At 38.8% G+C, this 27,476-nt stretch overlaps 1 protein-coding gene across 4 annotated transcripts in view; it reads right to left on the bottom strand.

Moving 5' to 3' along the window:
• Nucleotides 1–27,476, bottom strand: part of LOC122558347 (BTG3 associated nuclear protein) — a 251,305-nt gene that overhangs the window by 180,596 nt on the left and 43,233 nt on the right. For all 4 annotated transcript variants that reach the window (XM_043706808.1, XM_043706809.1, XM_043706807.1 and 1 more), the window contains exons 3-6: nucleotides 22,242–22,348; nucleotides 17,791–17,990; nucleotides 14,003–14,125; nucleotides 7,363–7,538 (exon numbers count right to left, since the gene is read on the bottom strand). In XM_043706808.1, the coding sequence (XP_043562743.1) occupies nucleotides 7,363–7,538; nucleotides 14,003–14,125; nucleotides 17,791–17,990; nucleotides 22,242–22,348 (606 nt within the window). The remainder of the gene's footprint in view (nucleotides 1–7,362; nucleotides 7,539–14,002; nucleotides 14,126–17,790; nucleotides 17,991–22,241; nucleotides 22,349–27,476) is intronic.

Raw genomic sequence — 27,476 nt, forward strand, 5'->3', positions numbered from 1 at the left:
GAAGAATCACCATCTGTAACAGAACTCAGGCTATCCAGCTGAAGATACTTCATAGGGCCCATATAGCACCGGTTCGATTGGCAAAATTTAAGGCAGGAGCATCTCCAATGTGTCCCAAATGTAAAATAGAGGTGGGCACTCTTGTACATTGCCTCTAAAGTAGCAAGTACCCTGACAGAAATTTTAGGAACGGAAATTAAAGTGGACCCTGAATTTCTCCTTTTGGGCTTTTCGAACTTACCCTCCCTGGATATGCATGGGAAGAGATTATTTTCTATTCTCTCTTTCTGTGCAAGGAAAAATATTTTGGTAAACTGGGTGGCTGAGGGCCCCCCTGGACTTTCAAATTAGCACAGATTAATTATGGAATGTATTCCCCTTGACTTCCTTACAAATATGGTGCACCGAAAGAGCGAATTATTTCATAAAATATGGCAGCCCTTCTTGAATTATATAAATACAGATATTTCAGCTATCCTAACAAGGGCTTTTATGTAATTGAGATTGCAAACCTGGCTGGTCTGGGGCCCCTTGGGAGAGGAATCCCGCACGAATACGGGTTTTGTTACATTTGATGTTAACACATTCCGAGCATGTATCTCACTACCCAATTTCTGTGTTATCCGTTGGGTTTTTTTTTCTTTCTCTTCTTTGAATAATGTAAGAGACTTAATTATGCACTCTGGTTAGTTGTAGGTTAGATTAGTCGTTAGTTGAGTTTTGTTTTTTCTCTCTGTATTTTTCTTTTGTCAAATTTTGGTTATTATTTATTTAAGATTTAATTGTATATCAATGTTTGTACTTGAGTTTTTTTTATTTTTGTAAACTTGTAAAAATGTTAAATTTCCAACAAAAATATCTATTAAAAAAAGATATAAAAGGGACCCAAGGGGCAACTTTTTCACACAGAGGGTGATGCCAGAGGCATGTACAATTACAACATTTAAAAGACATCATCTGGATGGCCAAATGTGTAGGAGGGGTTTAGAGGGATATGGCCCAAGTACTGGTAAATGGGATTAGATTATTTTAGGATATCTGGTCAGCATAGATGAGATGGACCGAAGGGTCTGTTTCCATGCTGTTCGTCTCTATGACCCTGTATAGGATTCACTCATTAACAATGTTATGAAGTTGTTTCATATTTAATCTTGCTTGGAGGCCTTAAAATTTGAAGATGTTGGAAAATTGATTTACTTCAAATCTTGTGGAAATACCTGGAATGCTCTCTTTGAAATAAGTTACTGAAAAGTCACTGTGGGCATTGGAGAAGTTTTTTTAAAAATACAAGGTTTCATAGAAACCACACGACTGGCCATAACTGCTTATTCTGCTGTAGACCCTGCTGGTGCTGAGTAATGACTAGATGGAGTATGTTTTGGTATCTGAAATTAGGGAGGAACAAGTCTAAATGGAAGGGCTACCAAATTCATGTATTCTGCTTTTGAAAAGAAAATTATTTTGTTGTATTGGGGGAAACATATTTGCCCTTTTGAAAGGGCGAATGAAGAAAGGAGCATGGTCAGAGGGAGTAGAGACTTCAGCTGACTGAGTACATGTCAAAATTTGGTTCAAAGTGGGAATCTGGTGCAGAGGAGCTTTAAGTTACTGTAGGGAATATAAGTCTCCAAGGCATTTAGTGAACCGGAGGGAGATAAAAGATATCTTCAGGGAGACCAGTGGTGGTGTGATATCACAAACCTCAATGTGATGAGAGTGTAGGGACAGCAGTGAATTGGTCAGTAGTACTGGAGTACATTTATAGTCTTCAACGTAAAAGTAAGGTCTTCAGTTTGTGGTAACAACTCTGGTATTTTTTTCTCCATTTTTTCTTAAAAGTAGCTTAAATGTAAGATTTTGGAAACAAAAATTACAAGTGAAAAGAAGTAAGGATTCTAGAATAATGAATTTCTTTTTAATGGTAGCGATGGCAAGGCAAATGATGTGTTACTGCTGCAGCATGTACAAGCCGTTGGACGCTAACATATTACAGAGTGAAAACTGTTTTGCAGCTTAAGAAACTCCAGATCAGAATTAAGAAGCTGGAAGCTGCAGTCATTGCGCCACAGAGAAGGGCAAAATTACCTGGACACTTTATTCTAGTAGGCCATCACATCCATCAGATGAGGAATTCAAATTTGGTGTGCGATCATCTACGTGGTGTGACTGCAGATGAACCATGTATTGGGATCCAAGAGATAGCTTTCGAAGTGGTTTGGCAGTCATATATCTCAGATGCAATGTTATCCGTCATTTATTCATTCGTGCAAATTGGACATCGTTGGCTAGGTACTTATTACCATTTCTAGCTACACTTAACAAAGTGACAATAAACTGTCTTCTGGAACCACTGCAATCCATTTGATATAAGTAGATAATCAATGCTATTAAGGATTTCCAGGATTTTGACCCAGCAACGCTGAAGGGATAGCAATATATTTCTAAGTTAGGATGATTAGCGACATGAAGGAGAACTTGGTGTTCCCAAGCATCTGCTGCTGTTGTTCTTTTAAATGTTTAGAAAGTGCTGTCCAAGGAGTTTTAGTGAATTTTTACAGTGCATCGTATAGTTAGTACACAGAGCTTTACTGAGTATCAGTGGCGGATGGAGTGAATGCTTGTGAATGTGATGCAATCATGCAGCTGTTAGTCACAAATGTTGTCAGGTTTGAGGTTAGTTAAAACTGCATTCACTCAAGTAAGGAAGCATGGATACAGGGTTTCCATCAAATCCCTGACTTGTGCATTGTATATAGTGTCTGTTCTTTAGGGGAGACCAATTAGCAGCAGCATGATTCATAGAAACATAGAAGATAGGATGAGGCGGCCATTTGGCCCTTCAAGCCTATTCATCACGATCATGGTTGATCGTCCAACTCAATAGCCTAATCCTGCTTTCTCCACATAACCTTTGATCCCATTCACTTTAATGCAATATATAGCCACCTCTTGAATACATTCTATGTTTTGACATCAACTAGTCCCTGTAGTAATGAATTCCACAGGCTCACCACTCTAGATTACTAACAGTGTGGAAACAGGCCCTTCGGCCCAACAAGTCCACACCGACCCGCCGAAGCGCACCCACCCAGATCCATTCCCCTACATTTACCCCTGCACCTAACACTACGGGCAATTTAGCATGGCCAATTCACCTAACCTGCACATTTTTGGACTGTGGGAGGAAACCGGAGCACCCGGAAGAAACCCACGCAGACACGGGGAAAACGTGCAAACTCCACACAGACAGTTGCCTGAGGCGGGAATTGAAACCGGGTCACTGGCTCCATGAGGCAGCAGTGCTAACCACTGTGCCACCGTGCCGCCCACTCTTTGGGTGAAAAAATGTCTCAGCTCTGTCCTAAATGGTCTACCCTGAATCCTCAGACTGTGATCCTGGTTCTGGACGCACCCACCATTGGGAACATCCTCCCTGCGTCTAACCCTGTCTAGTTCTGTTAGAATTTTAAGTCACTATGAGATCACCCCTCATTCATCTGAACTCCATCGAAAACAATTCTAACCTCGTCAAATTTCTCCTCATATGTCAATCCCACCACCCCTGGAATCAACCTCGACTAAGTGGCAATAAGCTGTCTTCTGGAACCACTGCAGAAGTAAACCTTCACTTCACTCACTCAAGAGCGAGTGCATGCTTCCTCAGCAAAGGAGACTTCACCTCTAGGTGTGACCTCACCAACAGCCTGTATAACTACAACAACACATACCTGCTCAGGTACTCAAAACCTCTCGTAATGAAGGCTAACATACCATTTGACTTCTTTACCACTTGCAAACTTACCTTCAGCGACTAGTGCTCAAGGTTACCCAGGTCCTTTTGCACACTCCCTTCTCCCAATTTACAGCCATTCAGGTAGTAATTTGCCTTGTTGTTTTTGCTTCCCAAATGAATAACCTCACATTTATCAAATTATACTGCATCTGCCATGGATTTGCCAATCCTCGCTTCTGACTTCTTTCGTAGACACGGTATTTATAAGGTTAGTCCAGTTCAGTTTCTACTCAATGGTAACTCATAGGATATTTGATAGTGGGGTCCACATGATGGTAATGTATTGTATGTCAAAAGAGTCATGGGTTAATTCTCTTGTTAGAGATAGTTACTGTCTGGCACTTGTGTGGTGTGCAAGGTATTGGCCAATTGTCAGCCCAAACCTGGATATTTGCTCCATTTGCATAGGGACTGCTTCAGTATGCGTCATCATGAAAGGTGCCGTATTTCATACAATAATCAATGTACATCCCCACTTCTGACCTTATAATGGAGAGAAGGTCACTGATGAAGCAGCTTAAGATGGCTAGGCCTAGGATACTACCCTGATGAACTCCTGCAGAGATATCCTGGAAATGAAACGACTGATCTCCAATAATCATTACTGTCTTATGTGCCAGGTATGACTATAACAGGAAGACAGTGTTTTCTCACCGATTCTCAGACTCAAGTTTGATAGGACTCTGAGTCATAATTGGTCAAATGCAGCTGTGAGGTCAAGGACAGTTACTCTCATCTTCCCTGTGGAATTCAGTTCTTTTGTTCATGTTTGAACCAAGTTTGTAATGAGGTCAGGAATGAAGTGGCCCTACCAGAACCCAAAATTGAACATGAGCGAGCAGCTTATTGCTCGATAGCCTTGTTGGTAACACTTTCCAATACTTTACTACTGATCGAATGTCAATTCATGGGTGTTAAGTGGCCAGTTTGTGTTCATCTTGCTTGTGTGTGCAGGACATACCCAGGGCAATTTTACACACTGTTGTGTCGAGGCTAGTGCTCTCGCTGTACTGGACTAACTTGGCTCAGGGGCACACAGATTCTGGAGCACAAGTCCTCAAGACCATTACCCATAACTTTTGCAGTATCTTGCATCTCCAGCCATTTTTTTGATGTCATGTGGAGTGAATCAAATTGGCTAAAGACTAGCATCAGTGATGCTGGAGCCCTCTGGAGGAAGCAAATGTGGATCAATGGACGGCACTGTGGCTCAGTGGTTAGCACTGCTGCCTCACAGCACCAGGGTCCCAGATTCAATTCCAGCCTTGAGCAACTGTCTGTGTGGAGTTTGTACGTTCTCCCTGTGGCTGCGTGGGTTTCCTCCGGGTGCTCTGGTCTCCTTCCACAGTCCAAAGATGTGCAGGTCAGGTGAATTGGCCATGCTACATTGCCCATAGCGTTAGGTGCATTAGTCAGAGAGAAACGGGTCTGGGTGGGTTGCTCTTCGGAGAGTTGGTGTGGACTTGTTGGGCCGAAAGGCCGTTTCCACACTGTAGGGAATCTAATTTAATCATGCACTCAGTACTTTTGGTGGAAGAAGGTTTTAAATCCTTCAGCTTCCTCTTTCACTGATATGCTGGGCTCCTCACCATTGAGGATCATTTGTGGGACCGGTTCCTCCAGTGAGTTGATTTTTCACTGCAGTTGGAGGTGTTCAGGACTTAGATCTTATTTGCTGATTGTGGAATTGGTTAAAAATGTCAATTACCTACTGCTTCTACTCTTTGTCATGCAAGCAATCTTATTTTCTACTTCCACAAAGTTGGCACCCAATTTTAGGTACACCTAGTTCTGTTCTGGGCAGGCTCTCTTACACTGTCCATTGAACAAGAGTTGATCCCTGACTTGATGATAATGGTAGAGCAATGGATATACCTGACCACAAGGTTGCAGAATGCATTTATGTATCATTCTGCTGCCAAAGGCCCACAGTGAATCATGGATGCCCAGGGTCAAGTTGTTAGATTGGTTTGAAGTCTGTCCCATTTGAAGCTAGTCACATTTCAAACAGTGATAGTGGCAAACAATATAACAGATGGTCTTAATGTGAAAATGGGGCTTTGTCTCCATAAGGACTGTGTAGTGGTCACTTTTACCAATACTGTCATGGACAGATGGATTTGCAGCACAAGATTGGTGAGATTGAGGTCAAGTACATTTCTACCTCCTTTCCTCATTAACTGCCACAGACCCAGTCCAGCAGCTCAGTCAGCAGTGGTGCTAACTGTGCTAGTCTTGGTGATCAATATTGAAATTCCAACAGCCAGAGTACATTCTGCATTGTTGCCATCCTCAGTACTTCATCTAGGTGGTGTTAGACATGGAGGAATACTAATTGTTTAACTGGCCGTGGTATACAGCAGGAGGTTGCCCATGTTTGACTTAATACCATTATACTTCATAGGATGTAGAGTCAGTGTCACATTCCCAACTGTATATCGTTGTGTGCCACCTCTGCTGGGTTGGTCCTCTTACAGAACAGGACATATTCAGAGATGATGATGATAGCGTTATCTGGAATATTGTGTGTAAGCTACAGTTCTGTGAGTATGACTGTATCAGATTATTGCTTCATGAGTCTGTGATTCAGCTCTGCCATTTTTTGCAGGATGCCCCCAGATATTTGCAAGAAGGAATTTGCAGTTTGTTATGGTCACTAGTGGGGTTTCCAATGCATATATCAATGCCAATACCTGTTTCATCCCTTTCTGAGACACTTTAATTATAGGTATAATCGAACGGAATGCTAGGCCATTTCAGAGGGCTGTGGCAGGATTCAAATCAGAGTTCCACTAACATTGCCAGAGTTTCTCGATTACTCATAACACTCCCACGATGCTATCTCCATCCCTGTACTAAACAGCCAAATAATATGTAATGACTCTATTTAAATTCATCAAGATTGAACCTATCTACCAAACAGACTTTTTATGGATGTCCTTCTTCACGTGATATTTGTCACCTAGACTGACACCAGCAACTAGAATTAGTGGCAGTGATTTATATGTAATTTATGTATAAATAATTTAAGGTTTCCCAGAATTTTCCAGTAGAAACCAAGAATATGAAGACCACATTTTCCTCCAAACTCCACGTAAAAGCACCCTGTAACTGTCAGAAAATCCTTTCTCATGATATCACACACTAACTCCCAGATAGAAGGAGAGCGGAAAGGCAAGGTACAAAACAGAGAAATAAATTACCAGCAACCTGAAGACATCAGATGAATTTTTAAAAAGCGACCAAGGAAATCATAGATCTGAAACAGTGATGATTTTTCTCTAAAGATGCTGCCTGACTACAAAGTATTTCCAGCATTTCCTGTTTTTTAATTTAGAAAGTGACCATAATTGTGATTTGCTATGTGCAATGTCTCTAGAGATCAGCCAGTTCTCTTGGATTTCTCGCAAGTACCAAGAAGCTTTCAAGTAAAGCATTAACTGTTTATGAAAAGGGAAACAAAGCACTTCCACAAGTTAACTTAAAAGGGAAGCCACTAATCACTTCTATGAACAGTATTAGTTTCAACAATGATTTTTTTTTCAAAGTTTAGATAGTCTAATGCCTACCTTCAGAATTCAATGTAATGAGTGTAACATTTGGGGCCAAGTTCTGACCACCTGATTGACCACTATTTGAAACGGTGTCACTTGCTTCAGATCCACTTTCAACATCTTCTGTATGGCTATCTTCATGGCCAGGAACCTTCACAATTATTGTGTTTTGTCGCCTCCCTGGCATTGAACTTAATTGTCCCAAAATAGGAAAAAATACAAAAAGTAATAAAGCAATTTGTTAGCCTATATGTTATTGACAGATCAACAACAATCAAAACAATATTTAGGGATTTATCATTCACCATATGATTTGCAAATTGTTAACATTAATTCTAAAATAATTCTTTCTCACTAGCTAAATTCCATGAAATCATATAAACATAGTTCATAACTGTATATTAAAAAGAATCTGCAAAGACTTGGCAGATGTCATACATTTTCACATTATTGTGAACCAATCACTTTAATTCTCTCCTCACATCCAGGATTACAGAAACCATGTATTTTTTTTTAAAGGAAAAATTAGTTAAATGCGTTTTAAAATAACTGCAACTTACTTGTGACGTACAAAGGAACTGCAAAAAATATTGTGCAACTACGTTTTTCAATTTAAGAGTGCCAGAAGTAATACGTGATAAGATTCATGATACAAGTCAAATGCTTTCAGAAATTCATGCTTTATATTCTACATAGCAATTACACCTGTTACTTTCCAGACTTTTACTTTTGAGAGAAAGTTTTGTGAAATCTATGATAGTGGAATATGATCAGCATGTTACATGTCTTTTGAGTTTTCATTTCAAATTTCTGTTAATTTTGAAGTATGCTACGAAGAAAAAAATTGCCATTTGATAATAAAGATAGATTAAGTTTCAACCTTCATTATGAATTAGGAAGTAACATACAGACAAATACTAAGTGTGAATTCACTAGGTTAATTCAGAGTATGGAGACCAAAGATAAATTTTAAAATAAATTATGATTGATTGGAAGTTAGTGACCAAATATCAATAAGTATGCTTAACAGAAATTGTTTCCAGTTCTTTGAAACTATGCTTTTGCAGAATGTTCTGTTGGTCTATGAAAAAAACATTTGAAAAAAGGGCTGTCTCAAACTTGAGTTGAGGCCTTCAAACCGAGCCTCCACTATACCTTTCAAGATTTAACTCCATGTTGAATCAGCTCGAGAATCAAAATGTGCAGTACCAACAAACTATAGCATTTGCTAATTCTCGTCATAGGATGCATGTTAACATAATTCTTTTCCATGCTTGATATTCAGCACACAAAATGTCTGATCCTAAATGATAAAGAATATTACTATGGTTGTAGAGTTTTTCTGCTATTGGAGACTTTATATAGAAGCTATCAAAGCTATCAAAATTACATTTGAGAACTATTGTATATAATTGCAACCATCATGTAGGTTTCATATTTCACTGTTAAATGCAGACGACTTTCTAACCAAAATTAGAATCATTTTCAAAATATTAAAATTTTATCAATTATCTTAACTGAACAAATTATAACAATAATAGCCTACAATTTTCAATTAAGAATTCCCTCAAAACGTCAAGGAGATGAATACTTGCTCAATTTTTTAAACAGTGGCTTAATATGTATTTTTGGGGACAGCCACATCATAACATTGCCAGAGGGACTCGAAGCAAATCCGCAAAAAAAATTCAACCCTGAGAATGGCAAAGAAACCAGCATTGGTGATGTCAGGCTGTGATAATTTACTGAAAATACCTTTAAAGAAACAAAGAAAAGCAGAGAATCAAGTGTTTCGCTGAGGCAGGCCAAAGAACCTTTCCGGCAGGAAGTCAATATTGCCAAAGAAGCCTTCAGCAATGAGCAGAAAATCATGGCATTGTTTCGTTGCTCCTTGGACCATTACACAATTTAATGTACACCAAAATACACAAAGAGTCAGATTACCCCAAAAGTTGTGCAATGTGAATGAGGAGCAGGAGAAGGAAAATACTATGAGGCCACCAAAGCCTGTTCCGCCATTCAATAAGATCATAGCTGATCTGACTGCGGCTTCAACAAAATATTCCTGCATATCTCATGATTTGGAGATGCCGACGTTGGACTGGGGTGTACAAAGTTAAAAATCACAACACCAGGTTATAGTCCAACAGGTTTAATTGGAAGCACCACCTGATGAAGGAGCAGCGCTCCAAAAGCTAGTTCTTCCAATTAAATCTGTTGGACTATAACCTCGTGTTGTGTGATTTTTAACCCTGCATATCTCAATAGCCTTCAAATTCCTGTTTGTCAAGAATCTACCTCTGTATTAAAACTATGCAATGATCTTGCCTCCATCATTCTCTAGGAATGAGTGTTCCAAAGACTTTGAACCCTCAGATAAAATGCACCTCATTTAATCTTAAATAGGAGACCCCTACTTTCAAATGGTACCTTAGTTCTAGTCTCCAAGAAGGGAGAACATCATTTGTGCATTCACCCTGCTAAGTCCCCTCAAGATTTTACATATTTCATTAAAATTTTCTTTCATTCTTCTAAACTCCAATGGATATAGACCCAGCCTGTCCAAACATCTCTCAGTCAATAACCTCTTATCCCAGGTAACAGTCAAGTGAATCTTTTCCAAACTGAATCTTCTCCAACTAGATCTATTTGTTTAAATAAGGAGACTAGTACTCCAGATGTCGTCTCACCAATGCTCTGTACAACAGTCACAAAACATTCCTATTCCAAATTCCATTTCCTTTCCAATAAACGACATTCCATTTGTGTTCTTAATCACTTGCTGTACCTCCATATCATCTTTTTGTGATTTTTGTACCAGGACACCTATATCTCTCCATACCTTGGAGTTCTTAAAGTTCTCTTCATTTAAATAATATACAGCTTTTTCTATTCTTCTTGCCATTGTGCACAAGTCCACATTTAAATGACATTATGCTCCATCTGTCAAATATTTGCACATTCAGTTATCTTGGCTCTATCACTTTGCAGGCTCCACGTGTCCTACTTATGACGATAACCTTCTTAATACCAGATCCCAGTATTTTTCCCATAACTGATGTTAAGCTAAATGGCCTGTATCTTTTCATGCTTTTGTTCTCCCTCTTTTCCCTTTCTGAGCACAGGAGTCATATTTGCTAGTTACCAACCTGATGGGCCTTCTAGAATTGTGAAAAGTTAAAAACCAATGCATCTGCCACCTCAGAAGCAACTTCTTTTACAACAAGGTGAAGTCCATGGGAAACTAGGGACTTGTTTGATTAGGTCTTCATTCCCTTTCAAATTCTAATTCACATTTATATAGAACATAGAAACATAGAACAGGACAGCACAGAAGCAGGCCCTTTGGCCCACCACGTCTGTACGTACCATGATGTTATTCCAAAAAATAACTGCATCTGCCTGCACATGGTGCATATCCTTCTGTTCCCTGCCTGTTCATCTGTCTGTTAAAACGCCCCTTAAATGTGGCTCATGTCTGTCTTCTACCGCATCCCATAGCAGTGCATTCGAACACGATCTGGACCATTTGGGTCAATGGTCTGAGAAATGGCAGATGGAGTTTAATTTAGATAAATGAGAGGTGCTGCATTTTGGGAAAGCAAATCTTAGCAGGAGTTATACACTTAATGGTAAGGTCCTAGGGAGGTGTTGCTGAACAAAGAGACCTTGGAGTGCAGGTTCATAGCTCCTTGAAAGTGGAATCGCAAATAAATAGGATAGTGAAGAAGGTATTTGGTATGCTTTCCTTTATTGGTCAGAGTATTGAGTACAGGAGTTGGGAGGTCATGTTGCGGTTGTACAGGATATTGGTTAGGCCACTGTTGGAATATTGCGTGCAATTCTGGTCTCCTTCCTATCGGAAAGATGTTGTGAAACTTGAAAGGGTTCAGAAAAGATTTAAAAGGTTGCCAGGTTTGGAGGGTATGAGCTATAGAGAGAGGCTGAACAGGTTAGGGCTGTTTTCCCTGGAGCGTCGGAGGCTGGGGGGTGACCTAATAGAGGTTTACAAAATTATGAGGGGCATGGATTAGGATAAATAGACAAAGTCGTTTCTCTGGGATAGGGGAGTCCAGAACTAGAGGGCATATGTTTAGGGTGAGAGGGGAAAGATATAAAAGAGACCTAAGGGGCAACTTTTACACGCAGAGGGTGGTACGTGTATGGAATGAGCTGCCAGAGGATGTGGTGGAGGCTGGTACAATTGCAACATTTAAGAGGCATTTAGATGGGTATATGAATAGGAAGGGTTTGGAGGGATATGGGCGGGTGCTGGCAGGTGGGACTAGATTGGGTTGGGATATCTGGTCGGTGTGGACAGGTTGGACCAAAGGGTCTGTTTCCGTGCTGTACATCTCTATGACTCTATGACTTTGTAAAAGAAAACACCACCTCGCACATCTCCTTTAAACTTTTCCCCTTTTTCCTTAAACCTATGCTTCTTAGTATTTGACATTTCCACTCTGGGAAAAAGACTCTCATAATGTATTTCTATCAAGTCACCCCTCAGTCTCCAACACTCTAGCAAAAATAATAAAGGTTTGCCCAAACTCTCCTGACTGCGAACATAACTTTCTGGTAAACTTCTTTTGCACCCTATCCAAAGCCTTCACATCCTTCTGATAGCGAAAACCAGAACTACACACAACAGTCCAAATGTAGCCTAAAGTCTTTCACAACTGCACTAAATCTTGCTAACTTTTATACTCAATGCTCTGACGATTAAAAGCAAGCATGTCATAGGTCTTCTTTACCATTTAATCCACTTGTGTTGACACTTTTAGAGTTTCACTGTACTTTCCTTTTATATTTGACCTCCTGAAATGCATAACCTCACATTTGTCTGGATTAGACTCCATCTGCCATTTCTTGCCCAACTTTCCAATTGATGTTTTTATAATCTTCCTTACTATCCATAACTCCAGTAATGTCTAAGTTGCCTGCAAACTTATCAGACCACCTACTTTTTCATCAAAAATCATCTATATATTACAAGCAAGTCATCCCAGCATTGATCTTTAAGCAACACCACTGGTCACAAACCTCCAGTCAGAAAAAACCACTGCTCTACAGCCACCCTTCTGTCTTCTATGACCAAGCCAAGATTATATCCAACATGCCAATTCACCAACTCCCCATGGATCCCATGGAACTTAATCTTCTGACCAGCCTACCATTAGCAACCTTGTTAAATGCTTCAATAAAATCCATGTAAACAACATCCACTGCATTAGCCTCAATCATCTTCATCACTTCCTCAAAAAACTCAACTGAGTTTATTTCAGGAATGTTGTTTGTATTCTCTACAATGATGACAGGTACAAAACATCTATTTAATTTAATTTCCATTTCTGTATCTTCCATTATTAATTGCCCAAATCTTCTGTAGAGGACAAAGATTACCTACTCTTTTCCTTGTAAATACTCTATTATTTATATTTTAATTTGTTTTCTTTTGTACTCCAATTTCTCCCACCTTATTAATCTTTTAATCATTCTTAGATATCGTTTATACTCTATCCAAATTTCTGACCTGTCACTCATCTTTGCAGAATTATAAATTTGATACAGTTTCAACTTCCTTTATTAGTCACAGATAATGCACCCTTTCCTTTGTCTTTTTTACAGTGGAAAGCATCATTTCTGTGTATTTTGAAATCTCTCCATAAATACCTGCCACTGCATTTCCACTGACATACCCTTAATCGAATTTCCCAGTTCATTTTTGCCAGCTCTACTTCATGTTCTCATAATTTAAAACATCAGTCTCAGATATATTATTTTTCTCCCTCAAACTGACTGTGAAATTCAATCATACCATAATCACGACTACACAGGAACATACTCATTATGTCAATGACCCCAGTGTAGCCTCAACTCAGATTTCCTAGAACAAAAAAAAGTGCTGCTCAAAGAAACACTTTGTGAACTCATCATCCAGATGACCATTTGCCAATTTAATTAATCTAACCTATATGTAAATTAAAAGTTTCAATGATTTTCTCTGTACCCTTCTGATAGGCCCATTATTGCTTCCTGCATATTCTGTCAGAGTGAGATTGTTAGGGTGCCTATCAACCACTCCTACAAGTAACTTCTTACCTGTACTCAAACTGATTGTATATCTTGTTCTGTACAACTTAGAATGTCATTTCTCTTTATTGTCATACTAAGTAACAGAACTCCACCTCCACTTTTACGTTGATTGCTATCCTTCCGAAAAGGTACATCCCGTTGAATATTCAGATTCCAGTTGTTGTCATCTTGCAACCATCTTTCTCTAATGACTGCCAGATCATACATACTTATTTTAACTTGTGCTGTCAATTCATTAGTATTACAAATGAGACATGTGTTCTGGCTTTTTCATTCTTTCTCATTTCATTTTTTATTATTTTTGTAACCTCTAGTCTTACATGCTGAAACGGTTTCCCAATTTCTGTCGAAAAGTCAACAACCTGGAATATTAGTTGTTTCTGTCTCCATAGATGTTGCATGTCCTGCTGAATACTGCCAAAACTTTCTGCTTTTATTTAATTATAATTATATAGTTGAACTAAAATTCTTAAAGCATGTCACTAAGTGGACTCGTAAACAAACCTCATTAATCGTGATGCAACAAGAAAATGAAGTGAAATTTTAGAGTTTCACTAACTTGCTGAGAATATTGTCCAGGGTGTCTGTTCCTCGAGCTAAAGATTCTTCTTGTCCAGCAACTTTGGAACTAATTGGATTCTGTCGATCACTATTTAATATTACAGTGGTTTGTGGTACTGTACTGCAAAAAAAAAACAAATAAAAGATGAGAATAACTACAGAATAATCCAAAAAACAAAATCAGAGAATAAAACATAATTTGTCAAGTAAATACAGAATATGTTTTTAACAAAATATACACCCAGATCATGATTTTGAAAAATACGATTGCTCATGAAAAAAATAACAGCATCTATCTGAATATTATTTCACCTATTTCACTCTTCAGTAGACCTCTGTAACTATAAGATGCAAATATCTATTTGCCAGCCAGAACTGCTTCAAACCAGCAGCTCAGGTTTTAAAATAATTTTACATAAAAACCTTGAAATTTTATAGTTTACTCAGACACTGGCAAAATATATGCACTTTATCATGAAGTCATTTGAGAATCATAATCAGAATGTGGGCTGGGTACTGGCAGGTGGGACTAGATTTGGTTGGGATATCTGGTCGGCATGGACAGGTTGGACCGAAGAGTCTGTTTCCATGCTGTACATCTCTATGACTCTATTAGCTTTCTTTAAATAACTGTGACAATACAATGAAACATATCATAAATATTCTAGGATACTGCATTAAAAAGAATGGGGGGTATTTGCTCAATTCCAAAAATAGTTTACTCTCCTTTCTAAGAACCACTTCAACTAGATTTATGAACATACAAATTAGGGACAAAAGTAGTTTGCTAGGCCCTTCAAGCCTGCTCCGCCATTCAACAAGATCACACGGGTTATCTTTCTTTCTTTTTTCTTTCTTTCTTTTTTAGATTAGATTACAGTGTGGAAACAGGCCCTTCGGCCCAACAAGTCCACACCGACCCGCCGAAGCGCAACCCACCCATACCCCTACATTTACCCCTTACCTAACACTACGGGCAATTTAGCATGGCCAATTCACCTAACCTGCACATCTTTGGACTGTGGGAGGAAACTGGAGCACCAGGAGGAAACCCACGCAGACACGGGGAGAACGTGCAAACTCCACACAGTCAGTCGCCTGAGGCGGGAATTGAACCCGGGTCTCTGGCGCTGTGAGGCAGCAGTGCTAACCTCTGTGCCACCGTGCCGCCCACTAATCTGTTTGTGTTTACAATTCCATGTTCCCATCTATCCCCAATTACCTTGGATTCCTTTGTCAAATAACTTATCTTCCTCTACTCGTGCTTCCAACGCCTTCTGAGGCGGACAGCTCCAAAGTCACATAACTATAACCACGAGGCAAGAGCTCATGAAATCTCAGCCCTCAAAAGCCAAACCCCAAATTGTAAAAATTGTTCCCAGTTTCTAAATTCAACTATGTAAGTAAACATCCTATCCAAGTCCACCTTCTCTACAGCAATCAGATCTAATACACTTCAATCAAATCATCCCTTGCTCTTCTGAGCCCTGATGAAAATAAGATCAGTCTGTTCAAACTTTCTTCATAAGAATACTCGCTTATTCTAGACATCAGTCAAGTGTGTGTTGCTGGCAAGGCCCAGCAAGTCAGGCAGCATCTGAGATGCAGGAAAATTGACATTTCAGGCAAAACTCCTTCATCAGAAGGGCTAAATCAGGAAGGAGGGCTCATTTCTGATTGAAGGGCTTTTGCCCGAAACGTCGATCTTCCTGCTCCTCGGATGCTGCCTGACCGGCTGGGCTTTTCCAGCATCTGCAGTACTCACTTTGGCCTAGGTATCAATCCAGTAAACATTCTCTGAACCAGTTCCAACGCATTTACACACTTGCTTAAAACGAGGAGACCAAAACTGCGCACAGTATTCAAGGTGTGATCTCACAAATGCCTGAAACATAATATCCTCACTCATGTGTTCAATTCCTCTCATAATAAAAAGTTAGTATCCCATTATTCTAATAGCATTAAAATTACAACGTGTGTATGGTTTTCAAATGATATTCAATCACATAAACTTGTGGTTAAAAGACCTGCAACTTTATCAGTGCCTGAAGAAAACAAATTTCACAGTGGGATTCGGCCTAGGTCTTTGAGATCCACTTCTGCAACCACAGGCTTGATATACTCTGGTTTGTAAACACTACTAATAATTATGCAAGTTATCATCATCTCTCCTTGGTATCTTGCATAAACAAAGAACAAATATTTTGACAATTCCAGAGACAATGCCCATTTCTCTTACCCCACCTAACAAGAAGGGCATTCACTATTTGGTTATAATTTAGAACCACAGAACTTTTATAATATGCAAAATTTTACCCAAAATTCAAAATGATGATTCAGTTATTAAATATTCTACCAAAATTATGAAAGCTTAATCATCAGAAATAGAGGTTAAACCAAAACGAGGTGATTTTAGGATGCTTTGACATTACACAAATTCAGCCAACAATGAGTTATTGTTATCCAGGCTTTGATAGAATTATAGTATCTAAACAGCAGGATGTTTGTGAAACTAACAAACAGCATAATGACGATGAAAATGTATGTTGTTGAATGGGCATTTGAGTTAAGAGTTTATTTTTGAGCCAATGAAACATGCAAACCACATCCTGTGCATGTTATGACAGCATCCGTTGAAATACTTGAGTGTTAATATCTCAAGTTGAATAATGACTTTTCAGTTCCAAAAAGAGAATTATTCCACTCAAAACATCAACTCTTTCTCTCCCCACAATTTACTTTCAGATTTCCAGCATTGGCAGTTATTTGGCTTATATTAACCTGTTCATCAGGGCGAGACTGATTTTTCTTTAAAAAGTGGGATCCTACTATCACATTTAAAGTCATCTGATTTCAATATTGCCCCATAAAATATCTTAAACAGAAATGTTTGATATCAAAATATATATTTGTTCCATACAGTATATGTGCACTAAGGTTTTAGATGAACCTTTGAATATTTTGTGTTATAATCCCTAAATTAAATAAATAATTGGTTCAGCAGAACTACTTTTAAGTACTAAGTAAAGTTTTGAAATTGAGATGCAACATGTACAACTTACATGGATTTTAATGTCATTTGCTTTGGGGTTTGGATTTTGAACTCATGGCATGCAGGTTTGGTTTATATCTATAAAGGTATTAATGATTAACTCCAAAGTATTTCTGTAGCCATACTGACTTCTTTTAATAACTTTTAAACGTAAAGCCATTTTAGGTTGGTCAGCAAAATGTCAGTTTTGTGTAGAAACTCTCTGATCCAACAATCACCTAATCGAGTTGCAAAGAAAACCAAAACAAAAACACAAATTGCTGCAGAATTTCTACAGGACTGGCAGCGTCCATGCAGAGAAGGCAGAGTCTGGACCCAAAACCTTTACCCAAAAGGTGTCTTTGCAGCATGGATTCAGAATTTTAAAAACAACATAAATTCAGACTGTACTTGTTTTAATTAGTATACCAATTATCAATTTGCACAGTTGGTAATTACAGATACAGCAATGATATTCATCATACTAAAATGATAAGCTCATGATAACAAGCTTATCAGTATAACACAAGTAATGTCAGGAAAAGACAAAAAGATCACTCAAAGCTGTTGCACATATTCATCTTCATGTGTAGATTATAAAAACTCCTACCTTTCGAACTCATGTAGCAGTTTGTAACTATTTGAACTGCACCCTATACAACATTCTGTTACTCTAAATGAAAAATTCATATTTTTATGGCACACAAATTGCTTGCAACACATTTTTCCAAATGTTTCCAAAGCATGTGGCTTACCTGCGAACTTTATTCCATGTCTGTGTTGCACCCAGAGGAGATCCTGCCACCATAGGGACCTGGATAGGACTATTTTGTTTATTAAAAACCAAGTCTATTTTCTCTTCAATAGCTTTGCAAGTTGCTTCCACAGCCTGAATTTTGGCTTCAATACTATCAAGACGCAAACAAATGGCTTGATTAATGTCAAAGAGAATAGACTGTAAACAGAAAGGAGAAAAATAACCCATTACATTTGCCAGTAAAGTGATGTAAAAAAATTATAAATTTACAACTTGCAGTCTTGTTGAATGAATAAACATTTCAAATGCATCTGATATTGAACATATAAATGATTCAACTTTGGATCCTTGTCAAATCTTCAAATTCATAAGTATATTTGGATTTTATCCGTTCAATGACAATGAGTACCATGAATCAGCCTCTTTATTTACATGGACAAATCTCTTGCAAACTTTTATTCTAAGTTTAAATTCTAAGAATAGCTTCCAATTGAATATCGAATGCTAGACACAAATAATTGGCTCAAAGGAATATTTGAGAAGTTGGAAACCAAAATGTGATAGCAAGAACTGAAATCAAGTGTCATAAGGTAAAGAGAAAATGTGTAAATATTTGATGAAGACTTTACAAAATTATTTGCAATGTTTTTTATAGAATTTAAATCAGTAGTTTTAACAATGACCATAAGACATATGGAGCAGAAATAGGCCTTTCAGCCCATCCAATCAGCTCCACTATTCAATGACATGGCTCATCTGACAATCCTTCACTGGACTACGTTCAATGCCAGTACAGCTTTCCTTAGATAAAGGAGTTCAAAACTGTTCACAATATGGTTAGCACTGCAGTCTCACAGCGCCAGGCACCCGGGTTCGATTCCAGCCTTGGGCAACTGTCTGTGTGGAATGTGCATGCTCCCCCCGTGTCTGCGTGGGTTTCCTCCGGGTGCTCCGGTTTCCTGCCACAATCCAAAGATGTACAGGTCAGGTGGACTGGCCATGCTAAATTGCTCCATAGTGTCAGGTGCATTAGTCAGAGAGAAATGGATCTGGGTGGGTTACTCTTCGGAGAGTCGGTGTGGACTGGTGGGGCTAAATGGCCTGTTTCCACATTGTAGGGAATCTAATAAAAATCAAGAAATAAAAATATTCTAGCTGTGGTTTGACTAATGCTTCTACAGTTTTAGCAAAACCTCCCTCTTTTTATACTCCTTCCCCTCTGAAATAAAGGCCAACATTCCTTTTGCCTTCTGTGTTACAGGCTGAACTCTGATGCTATAAATTCTGTGATTTGTGGACAAGAACTTCCAAATCCCTTAGTTCTGCATCTTTCTGCAGTCATTCTCCATTTAAATATTCTTCTATTCTTCCTACCAAAATGCATCACCTCACATTTTCCCACATTATATTTCATTTTGCCTACTCACTTAACTTGCCTCTATCCATGTACTGACTCTTGAAACATCCTCGCCACTTGTTTTCTCATCTATTTTGTGTCATCCACAAACTTGGCATTAGTACATTCAAGTTTGTAATTTAAATCATTAATATATATTGTCTCTAATTATGGGTCCAGCATTGATCCCTGTGACTAGTTACAGTATGCCATCCTACCCCAACACTATTTTATTAGTTTGTCAATTCACTATCCAAATGTTATTCTATTGGATTAAAACATTAGTAAAGTCTGCCCAAATGGTTCATCATTCAAGTGTCATATAATTCTAAGTATGGCAAAAAGAAACATACACAATGGAGATTTTTTTTTCAATATGGAGACAGCACAACCATGAAGTTTCAAAATGCACTATTCAAAAATACATTACATCAGATGTTTCACCTAAATCACATAAATTTGGAATTACTTCCCCCAAAGCATTTTGGATGATGATGTGTTTTGAGAGAAAATGAACACAGCTTTTTTATATTATACACTTACAAGTGTACATATCCAGTGGATATGTCGCAACATTACCACCTAGTGGTTTAAATTAAGTATAAAGTTAAAAATCTCAACATCAGGTTATAGTCCAACAGGTTTAATTGGAAGCACACTAACTTTCGGAGTGCCGCTCCTTCATCAGGTGGTTGTGGAGGACACATTTGTTGAGCACAGAATTTATAGCAAAAGTTTACAGAGTGATGCAACTGAAATTATACATTGAAAATACCTTGATTGACTGAACAGATTTTTGCTATAAATTCTGTGCCTTACAATTGTGTCCTCCTCAACCACCTGTTGAAGGAGCGGCGCTCCGAAAGCTAGTGTGCTTCCAATTAAACCTGTTGGACTATAACTTGGTGTTGTGTGATTTTTAACTTTGTACACCCCAGTCCAACGCCAACATCTCCAAATCATAAATTAAGTGTGGCACCAGCATTGAAATCAATGATCAATATTTGATGGCAAAGTAATGTGCAGTTCTTGACACTTGCCAGTTTTAGAACACAAAAATACTCAGCTATTATGGCAAAGAAGAGATAACGTAAGTAATGTAAATCATCAGAAATTACTAGGCGCCAATCCGTCATTTGCTTTGCAAAACTAGAACCTTGCTGTGAACCTTCACCAGAGTTTCATAACATTACAAATTTGTATGGAGTATGAAGTAAACTTGCCATAAGAAATTATATTAAGTTTTTAAACAACACACAAGATTTACATTCCTAGACTATCATTCAGTGGTGAAGATCCAGAGAGATGATAGCCTAGTGATATTATCGCTTGAACATTAATCCAGAGACACTGATCTTGCGACCTGGATTTGAATCCTGCCATGGTAGATGATGAAATTTGAATTCAAAAATATCTGGAATTAGGAGTCTAATGAAGTCCATTAAATCATTGTCAATTGTCAGGAAAAACCTCTCTGGTTCATTAATGTCCTTCACAGAAGGAAACTGCCATCCTTACCTGGTCTAGCTACACATGCCCCCTTGGGCAATTACGGATGGATAATAAATTTCAAAAATTTATTACCCAGAAATGCCCATATCCCATGAATTAATAAATAATTTTTTAAAAAAACAAAACAAATGAATTTCTGGAGCTGCAAGAAATAATGAAACGTTCCTAGACAAGGTTTACATTATTTCTTACTTCTCTTTTGGCACTTTATCTCTCTGGATTTATCGACTTGATCTTTCCATCTTTTTGTTGTTTCCTTTACACAACTTAACACTCTTGCAACTTATTTCCTCCACCTGTCATTCACTAAAATCTCAGGTGCCTTATCATCATTGCACCATTCTATTAATTCACACAAAAAGTTTGAGCTGAAGAATGAGGAAATAAATGTGGAATGAGGAATTAAAGTGACAAGCTTCAAATATACCAATCCAGCAAATTCTACCTCAGTGAAACATTACAATAACAATGGATTTCATGAGTCATGGTTCAGTGATAGTTTTCCCATCTGAACCAAAATGTTGTGGAGACTCAGAACTCACTTCAGAGATTTGATTACACAATTGAGTGGGTGCTTTGCAGTTCAAGGTAGCTAAAGGTACCATCTCCTGAGTTCCCAAATATTTGCCATTCCGCACTGGACAGAATCCAGATGTCTGCCAATGGGTCAAAGCATATTAACAGTATATTCATTGTCCTGAAAACAAACCTTCCAGCTCAGCGAGCAAACCTGCATCCAAATATAAAATTATTTAGTGTTCTTATGATGCATTGGTAGTGTCCCTACCTCTCAGTCAGGATGCCTGAGTTCATATTCACTTGCTCCAGGTGTGTAACATCCCTGAACAGGTTGATTAGAAAATATTATAAAGATGACTTATAGGACCGTTGGTTAATGAAGAGGTAGACACTTGTATTATTACATTGTTTAATTAAATCTAGTATTAGCATCTCATTTCCAACTTTGGTAACTTTGAGAAATTAAGCAACTACCCAAAACAGCTTTGACGATAATTTGCAAAGAGCATTAACCCTATATTTTTGACCTAGTTATTTGTGGTCTGTCACAGAAATTAACATAACTCAAACTAAAGTTATGCTGTTCCTTTTTAATAGAATTTAATATTTTCATGCAATTGCAAAATGCAGACTTCTGTCTGTGATAAAGCATAATTCTGTATTGCATCTGGGTCATCAGTGTATTTAGAAATATAGGTTGAATATTTCCACACGAGGAAGAAAGGAAAATGGCAAGGCATAACCAGAGGTCACACTGTGTAGCTCTAGAGAGAATGACATGCAAGCCAAGAGTTGGGTGACTTACGTTATTTGACAATTTAATTCCAAATCAGTTTTTAACTTTTTACAGACATCGAAGTGCAGAGATAAGTCATGTTCAAAGGATTCAGGTACAAAACCGACAAAATGCAATACTCCATCAACCTATTTTGCCATAAATTTGAGAAGTATTAAGCAATGACACTGATACATTACCTCGTAAAATCTTCATCTGACAAAAATACACACTCCTTCAAATTTACCTTTACTGTAGAATCTTGCATTGGCTGCCCATTTGAAATGTCTACTCGTTGACGTTTTAAAACTGGTTGTTCAATCCCATCCTCAGACTGATGATTCTCCAAAACTCCTGAAACAGATGGAATAAGTAACGAATGCAAATTATTTTACATGTACAAAGGCTTTCTGGGTTTCTTTGTCTTAGAGACACATTGAAACAATGAGTAGTAGGTCATTGAGCCCTATCTCACTGCTGATCTCCTATCTCAGTGCCATTTCCTGCTCTCTCTCCATCTTCTTTGATGTCTTTAATAACTAAAAATGGATCAATCTCTTCTTGAATATACGCAATGACCCAACCTCCACAACCTTCTATGGTAGCAGATTCCACATGTTGACGACTGTCAGTGATGAAATGTTTCCTCAACTCAGTTCTAAAAGGCCTAAACAATATTCTGAGACTGTAACCCCTGGTTTTAGACTCCCCAGCCAGAAGAACCATCCTCCCTGCATATACTCTGTCTAGCCCTGTTTAAATTATATATTGTCAGTATCTGCAAGGGCGCCATTCCCAAGAACCTCTATGGATGATGAAATTTGCAAGTGCAGTGTTTATTAAAAAGCGGTTTAAATTGTTACAAAATATTGCAGATAAGCAATTTTTGTCTGTAGCTGTTGATTTTTGTTGGGTTTTTTTTCTGCAGGGATAGGTGACACAGGTGGCCCAGTGGTTAGCACTGCTGCCTCACAGCACCAGGGACCCAGGTTCGATTCCAGCCTCAGGCGACTGTCTGTGTGGAGTATGTGCATTCACTCAGTGTCTGCATGGGTTTCCTCTGGGTACTCCGGTTTCCTCCCACAGTCCAAAGATGTGCCGGTTAGGTGAACTGGCCATGCTAAATTGCCCATAGTGTTTCAGGATTTGTAGATTAGCTGCATTAATCAGAAGACAGGTAAAAGTAATAGGGTAGGGGTCTTGGTCTGGGTGGATACTCTTCGAAGGGTTGCTGTGGACTTGTTGGGCCAGTGTGGACTTTTCGGGCCAAACTAGCCTGTTTCCACACTGCAGGGATTCTATGAATTCACAATTTGTGATTGCGCAGAGGATTCACTGTATGTTTCAATCAGATCCTGTTTCATTCTGCTAAACCTGAGTGAATGCAAGTCCAGTTGAACCAATCTATCATACAACAGGTCCTGTTAATCCCAATATCAACCTTGTGAAGCTTCACTATACTCCCTCTACGCCAAATATATCCTCTCTTAGGTAGGGAGATCAAAACTGTCCACAATACTCCAATTACATTCTTAACTGATATTTCAATGACCACTGTGGAGCTCTAAGCACGATTTAACAACTGTGCTCTCTTTCTAACTGGCCCCACTATCACAATCCCATCAGCATTGTTTTACTAAATGCTAAATGAACAATGATAAGATGATATAAAAACAGAAATTACTAGAAAAGCCCAGCAGATCTAGCAGCATCTGTGGAGAGAATTCAGAGTTAATATTTTGGGTTGATTCACCCTTCCACAAAACTTCAGTTCTGCTAGGCCTTTTGAGCTTTTCCAGCAATTTGTTTTTGTTTATTGTAGTCTGGAAACTGATAGCAAGAAAAACTCCTAAAAACTGCCGATTTTACAAAGCAAGTTCTGCAAGCTCTGTCCTCAAAATAAAACCCCTACCAAAAAGTCAACATTTTAGTAATACAAAAATGATTATTATTGCTCTCCTTGTAATTGGAAAACATATTTGCAGAGGCCAATGATTGTAACATACTCGCAATGGGTCTTTCATCAATTGTATGAAAATTATGCAAAACCACTGGTATGAAAGATGTGTAATTTACATTTGTAAATTTTAATATTAGTTATTTATATGTTTGGACATTGACTTCGTGGCATGTCGGTATTCGCTTGTGTGTGGGCAGTGTTTTAATGATTAACTTGTCAATATTTCTGGAACCATGGATTCTTTTCCAACCACTGTAAGAGATTGCACTCTGGGGTGATAATGTGGATTTGGTGTCAACGTGAGTGTTTTACAACTAGATAAATATTGAAAAGTAAATATTAAAGTAAATATTAACTCACTTTCGATCTAGAAGAAGGAGGTTTTTAACCCTGATTGAAGTTGAACATGTGAAACAGGTTCTACTAGACACAGAGTCTAGAGCAGACGAATAAGGAAATAAATTACCTCAATGTAACAGTTTAGCACCAGACCAGAACTGTTTGGTTAGAATCCTGAAGAGATTATCCAAAACTGAGAAAGTTCAGGCTAAGTCACACAACTACTCAAGGAAGTAGCTATCAAACTCTCAAGACCACGACATGAAATAAACACTTCAGTGAAACTTAAAATATAAGCCATAACTATTCATTTAACCTGGGGCAGTGTTTGTAGACGAATAAGATGGTGTTATTTTCTGGATCTGTAGATTGTGAAGGAGCAAAAATGGCCTTTAATAGAGTGATATGTACTTCTTGTCAGATGTATGAGTTTAAAAAGAGTTTAAGGGTTACTGTGGATTATGTCTGCCATAAATGCTGCTGTCTGCGAATCTTATCAGATCAAATGGATTGGTTGGAGAGACAGTTAGAACCAATGAGGAATTTGCAATAGCAACAGTATATGGTGGATGGCAATTATAGGAAGTTGGGGGGGGGAGGTCTCAGATACAGTCACATAAATGGGTTAACTCCAGGAAAGGTAAGAGAAGTAGGCAGCTAGTGCAGGAGTCTTTTGTGGATATACCCATTTCAAACAGGTATGCTGTTTTGGAAAATGTAGGGGATAATGGATTCTCAGGGGAGCGTAGCACGAACAGCCAAGTTTCTGGTATGGAGACTGGCTCTAATGCAACGAGGGATACGTCGGGTTCCAAGAGATCAATTGTGTTAGGGGATTCTCTAGTTCAAGGTAGAGACAGACGTTTCTGTGGCCAGCAGCGAAAAAGCAGAATGGTGTGTTGCTTTCCTGGTGCCAGGATCAAGGATATCTCAGAAAGGGTGCAGAATGTTCTCAAGGGGGAGAGGGGCAGCAAGACGTCATTGTCCACATTGGAACCAACGACATAGGAAGGGAAAAGGTTGAGATTCTGAAGGGAGATTAGAGAGTTAGGCAGAAATTTAAAAACAAGGTCCTCGAGAGTAGTAATATCTGGATTACTCCCAGTGCTACGAGCTAGTGAGGGCAGGAATAGGAGGATAGAGCAGATGAATGCATGGCTGAGGAGCTGGTGTATGGGAGAAGGATTCACATTTTTGGATCATTGAAGTAGAAGTGACCTGTGCAAGAAGGATGGATTGCACCTAAATTGGAAGGGGACTAATATACTGGCAGGGAGATTTGGTAGAGCTGCCCGGGAGTAAGGGGGTGGGGGAGGGACCCAGGGAGACAGTGAGGAAAGAGATCAATCTGAGACTGGTACAGTTCAGAACAGAGGTAAGTCAAACAGTCAGGGCAGGCAGGGACAAGGTAGGACTAATAAATTAAACTGCATTTATTTCAATGTAAGGGGCCAAACAGGGAAGGCAGATGAACTCAGGGCATGGTTAGGATCATGGGACTGGGATATCATAGAAATTACAGAAACATGGCTCAGAGGTGGGCAGGACTGGCAACTTAATGTTCCAGGATACAAATGCTACATGAAGGATAGAAAGGGAGGCAAGAGAGGAGGGGGTGGCATTTTTGATAAGGGATAGCATTACAACTGTGCTGAGGGAGGATATTCCCAGAAATATATCCAGGCAAGTTATTTGGGTGGAGTTGAGAAATAAGAAAGGGATGATCACCATATTGGGACTGTATTATAGACACCCTAATAATCAGATGGAAATTGAGAAACAAACTTGTAAGGAGATCTCAGCTATCTGTAAGAAAAATAGGGTGGTTATGGTAGGGGATTTTAACTTTCCAAACATAGACTGGGACTGCCATAGTGTTAAGGGTTTAGATGGAGAGGAATTTGTTAAGTGCGTACAAGACAATTTTCTGATTCAGGATGTAGATGTACCTACTAGAGAAGATGCAAAACTTGACTTACTCTTGGGAAATAAGGCAGGGCAGGTGACTGAGGTGTCAGTGGGGGAGAACTTTGGGACCAGCGACCATAATTCTATTAGACTTAAAATAATGATGGAAAAGGATAGACCAGATCTAAAAGTTGAAGTTCTAAATTGAAGAAAGGCCAATTTGGACGGTATTACGCAAGAACTTTCGAAAGCTGATTGGGGACACATGTTCGCAGGTAAAGGAACAGTTGGAAAATGGGAAGCATTCAGAAATGAGATAACGAGAATCCAGAGAAATTACACTCCTGTTAGGGTGAAAGGAAAGGCTGGTAGGTATAAGGAATGCTGGATGACTAAAGAAACAGAGGGCTTGGTTAAGAAAAAGAAGGAAGCATATGTAAGGTATAGAAAGAATAGATCGAGGGAATCCTTAGAAGTAGGAAGTAGGAGTTTACTTAAGAGGGAAATCAGAAGGGCAAAAAGGGGACATGAAATAGCTTTGGCAAATAGAATTAAGGGGAATCCAAAGAATTTTGCCTGACATCAGTGGTAGGCAAGTTGTTGAAAGGAATCCTGAGGGACAGGATGTACATGTATTTGGAAAGGCAAGGACTGATCAGGGATCGTCAACATGGCTTTGTGCATGGGAAATCATGTCTCACAAACTTGATTGAGTTTTATGAAGAAGTAACAAAGAAGACTGATGAGGGCAGAGCAGTAGATGTGATCTATCTGGACTTCAGTAAGGCATTCGACAAGGTTCCCCATGGGAGACTGATTAGCAAGGTTAGATCTCATGGACTACAGGGAGAACGAGCCATTTGGATACAGAACTGGATCAAAGGTAGAAGACAGAGGGTGGTGGTGGAGGTTGTTTTTCAGACTGGAGGCCTGTGACCAGTGGAGTGCCACAAGGATTGTGCTGGGTACCTCTACTTATTGTCATTTATATAAATGATTTGGATGTGAGCATAAGAGATGCAGTTAGTAAGATTGCAGATGATACCAAAATTGGAGGCATATGGACAGCGAAGAGGGTTACCTCAGATTACAACAGGATCTTGACCAGATGGGCCAATGGACTGAGAAGTGGCAGATGGAGTTTAATTCAGATAAATGAGAGGTGCTGCGTTTTGGGAAAACAAATCTTAGCAGGATTTATACACTTAATGGTAAGGTCCTAGGGAGTGTTGCTGAACAAAGAGACCTTGGAGTGCAGGTTCATAGCTCCTTGAA

This window comes from Chiloscyllium plagiosum, chromosome 17, assembly GCF_004010195.1.
Source record: "Chiloscyllium plagiosum isolate BGI_BamShark_2017 chromosome 17, ASM401019v2, whole genome shotgun sequence".
Classification (NCBI taxonomy): Eukaryota; Metazoa; Chordata; class Chondrichthyes; order Orectolobiformes; family Hemiscylliidae; genus Chiloscyllium; species Chiloscyllium plagiosum.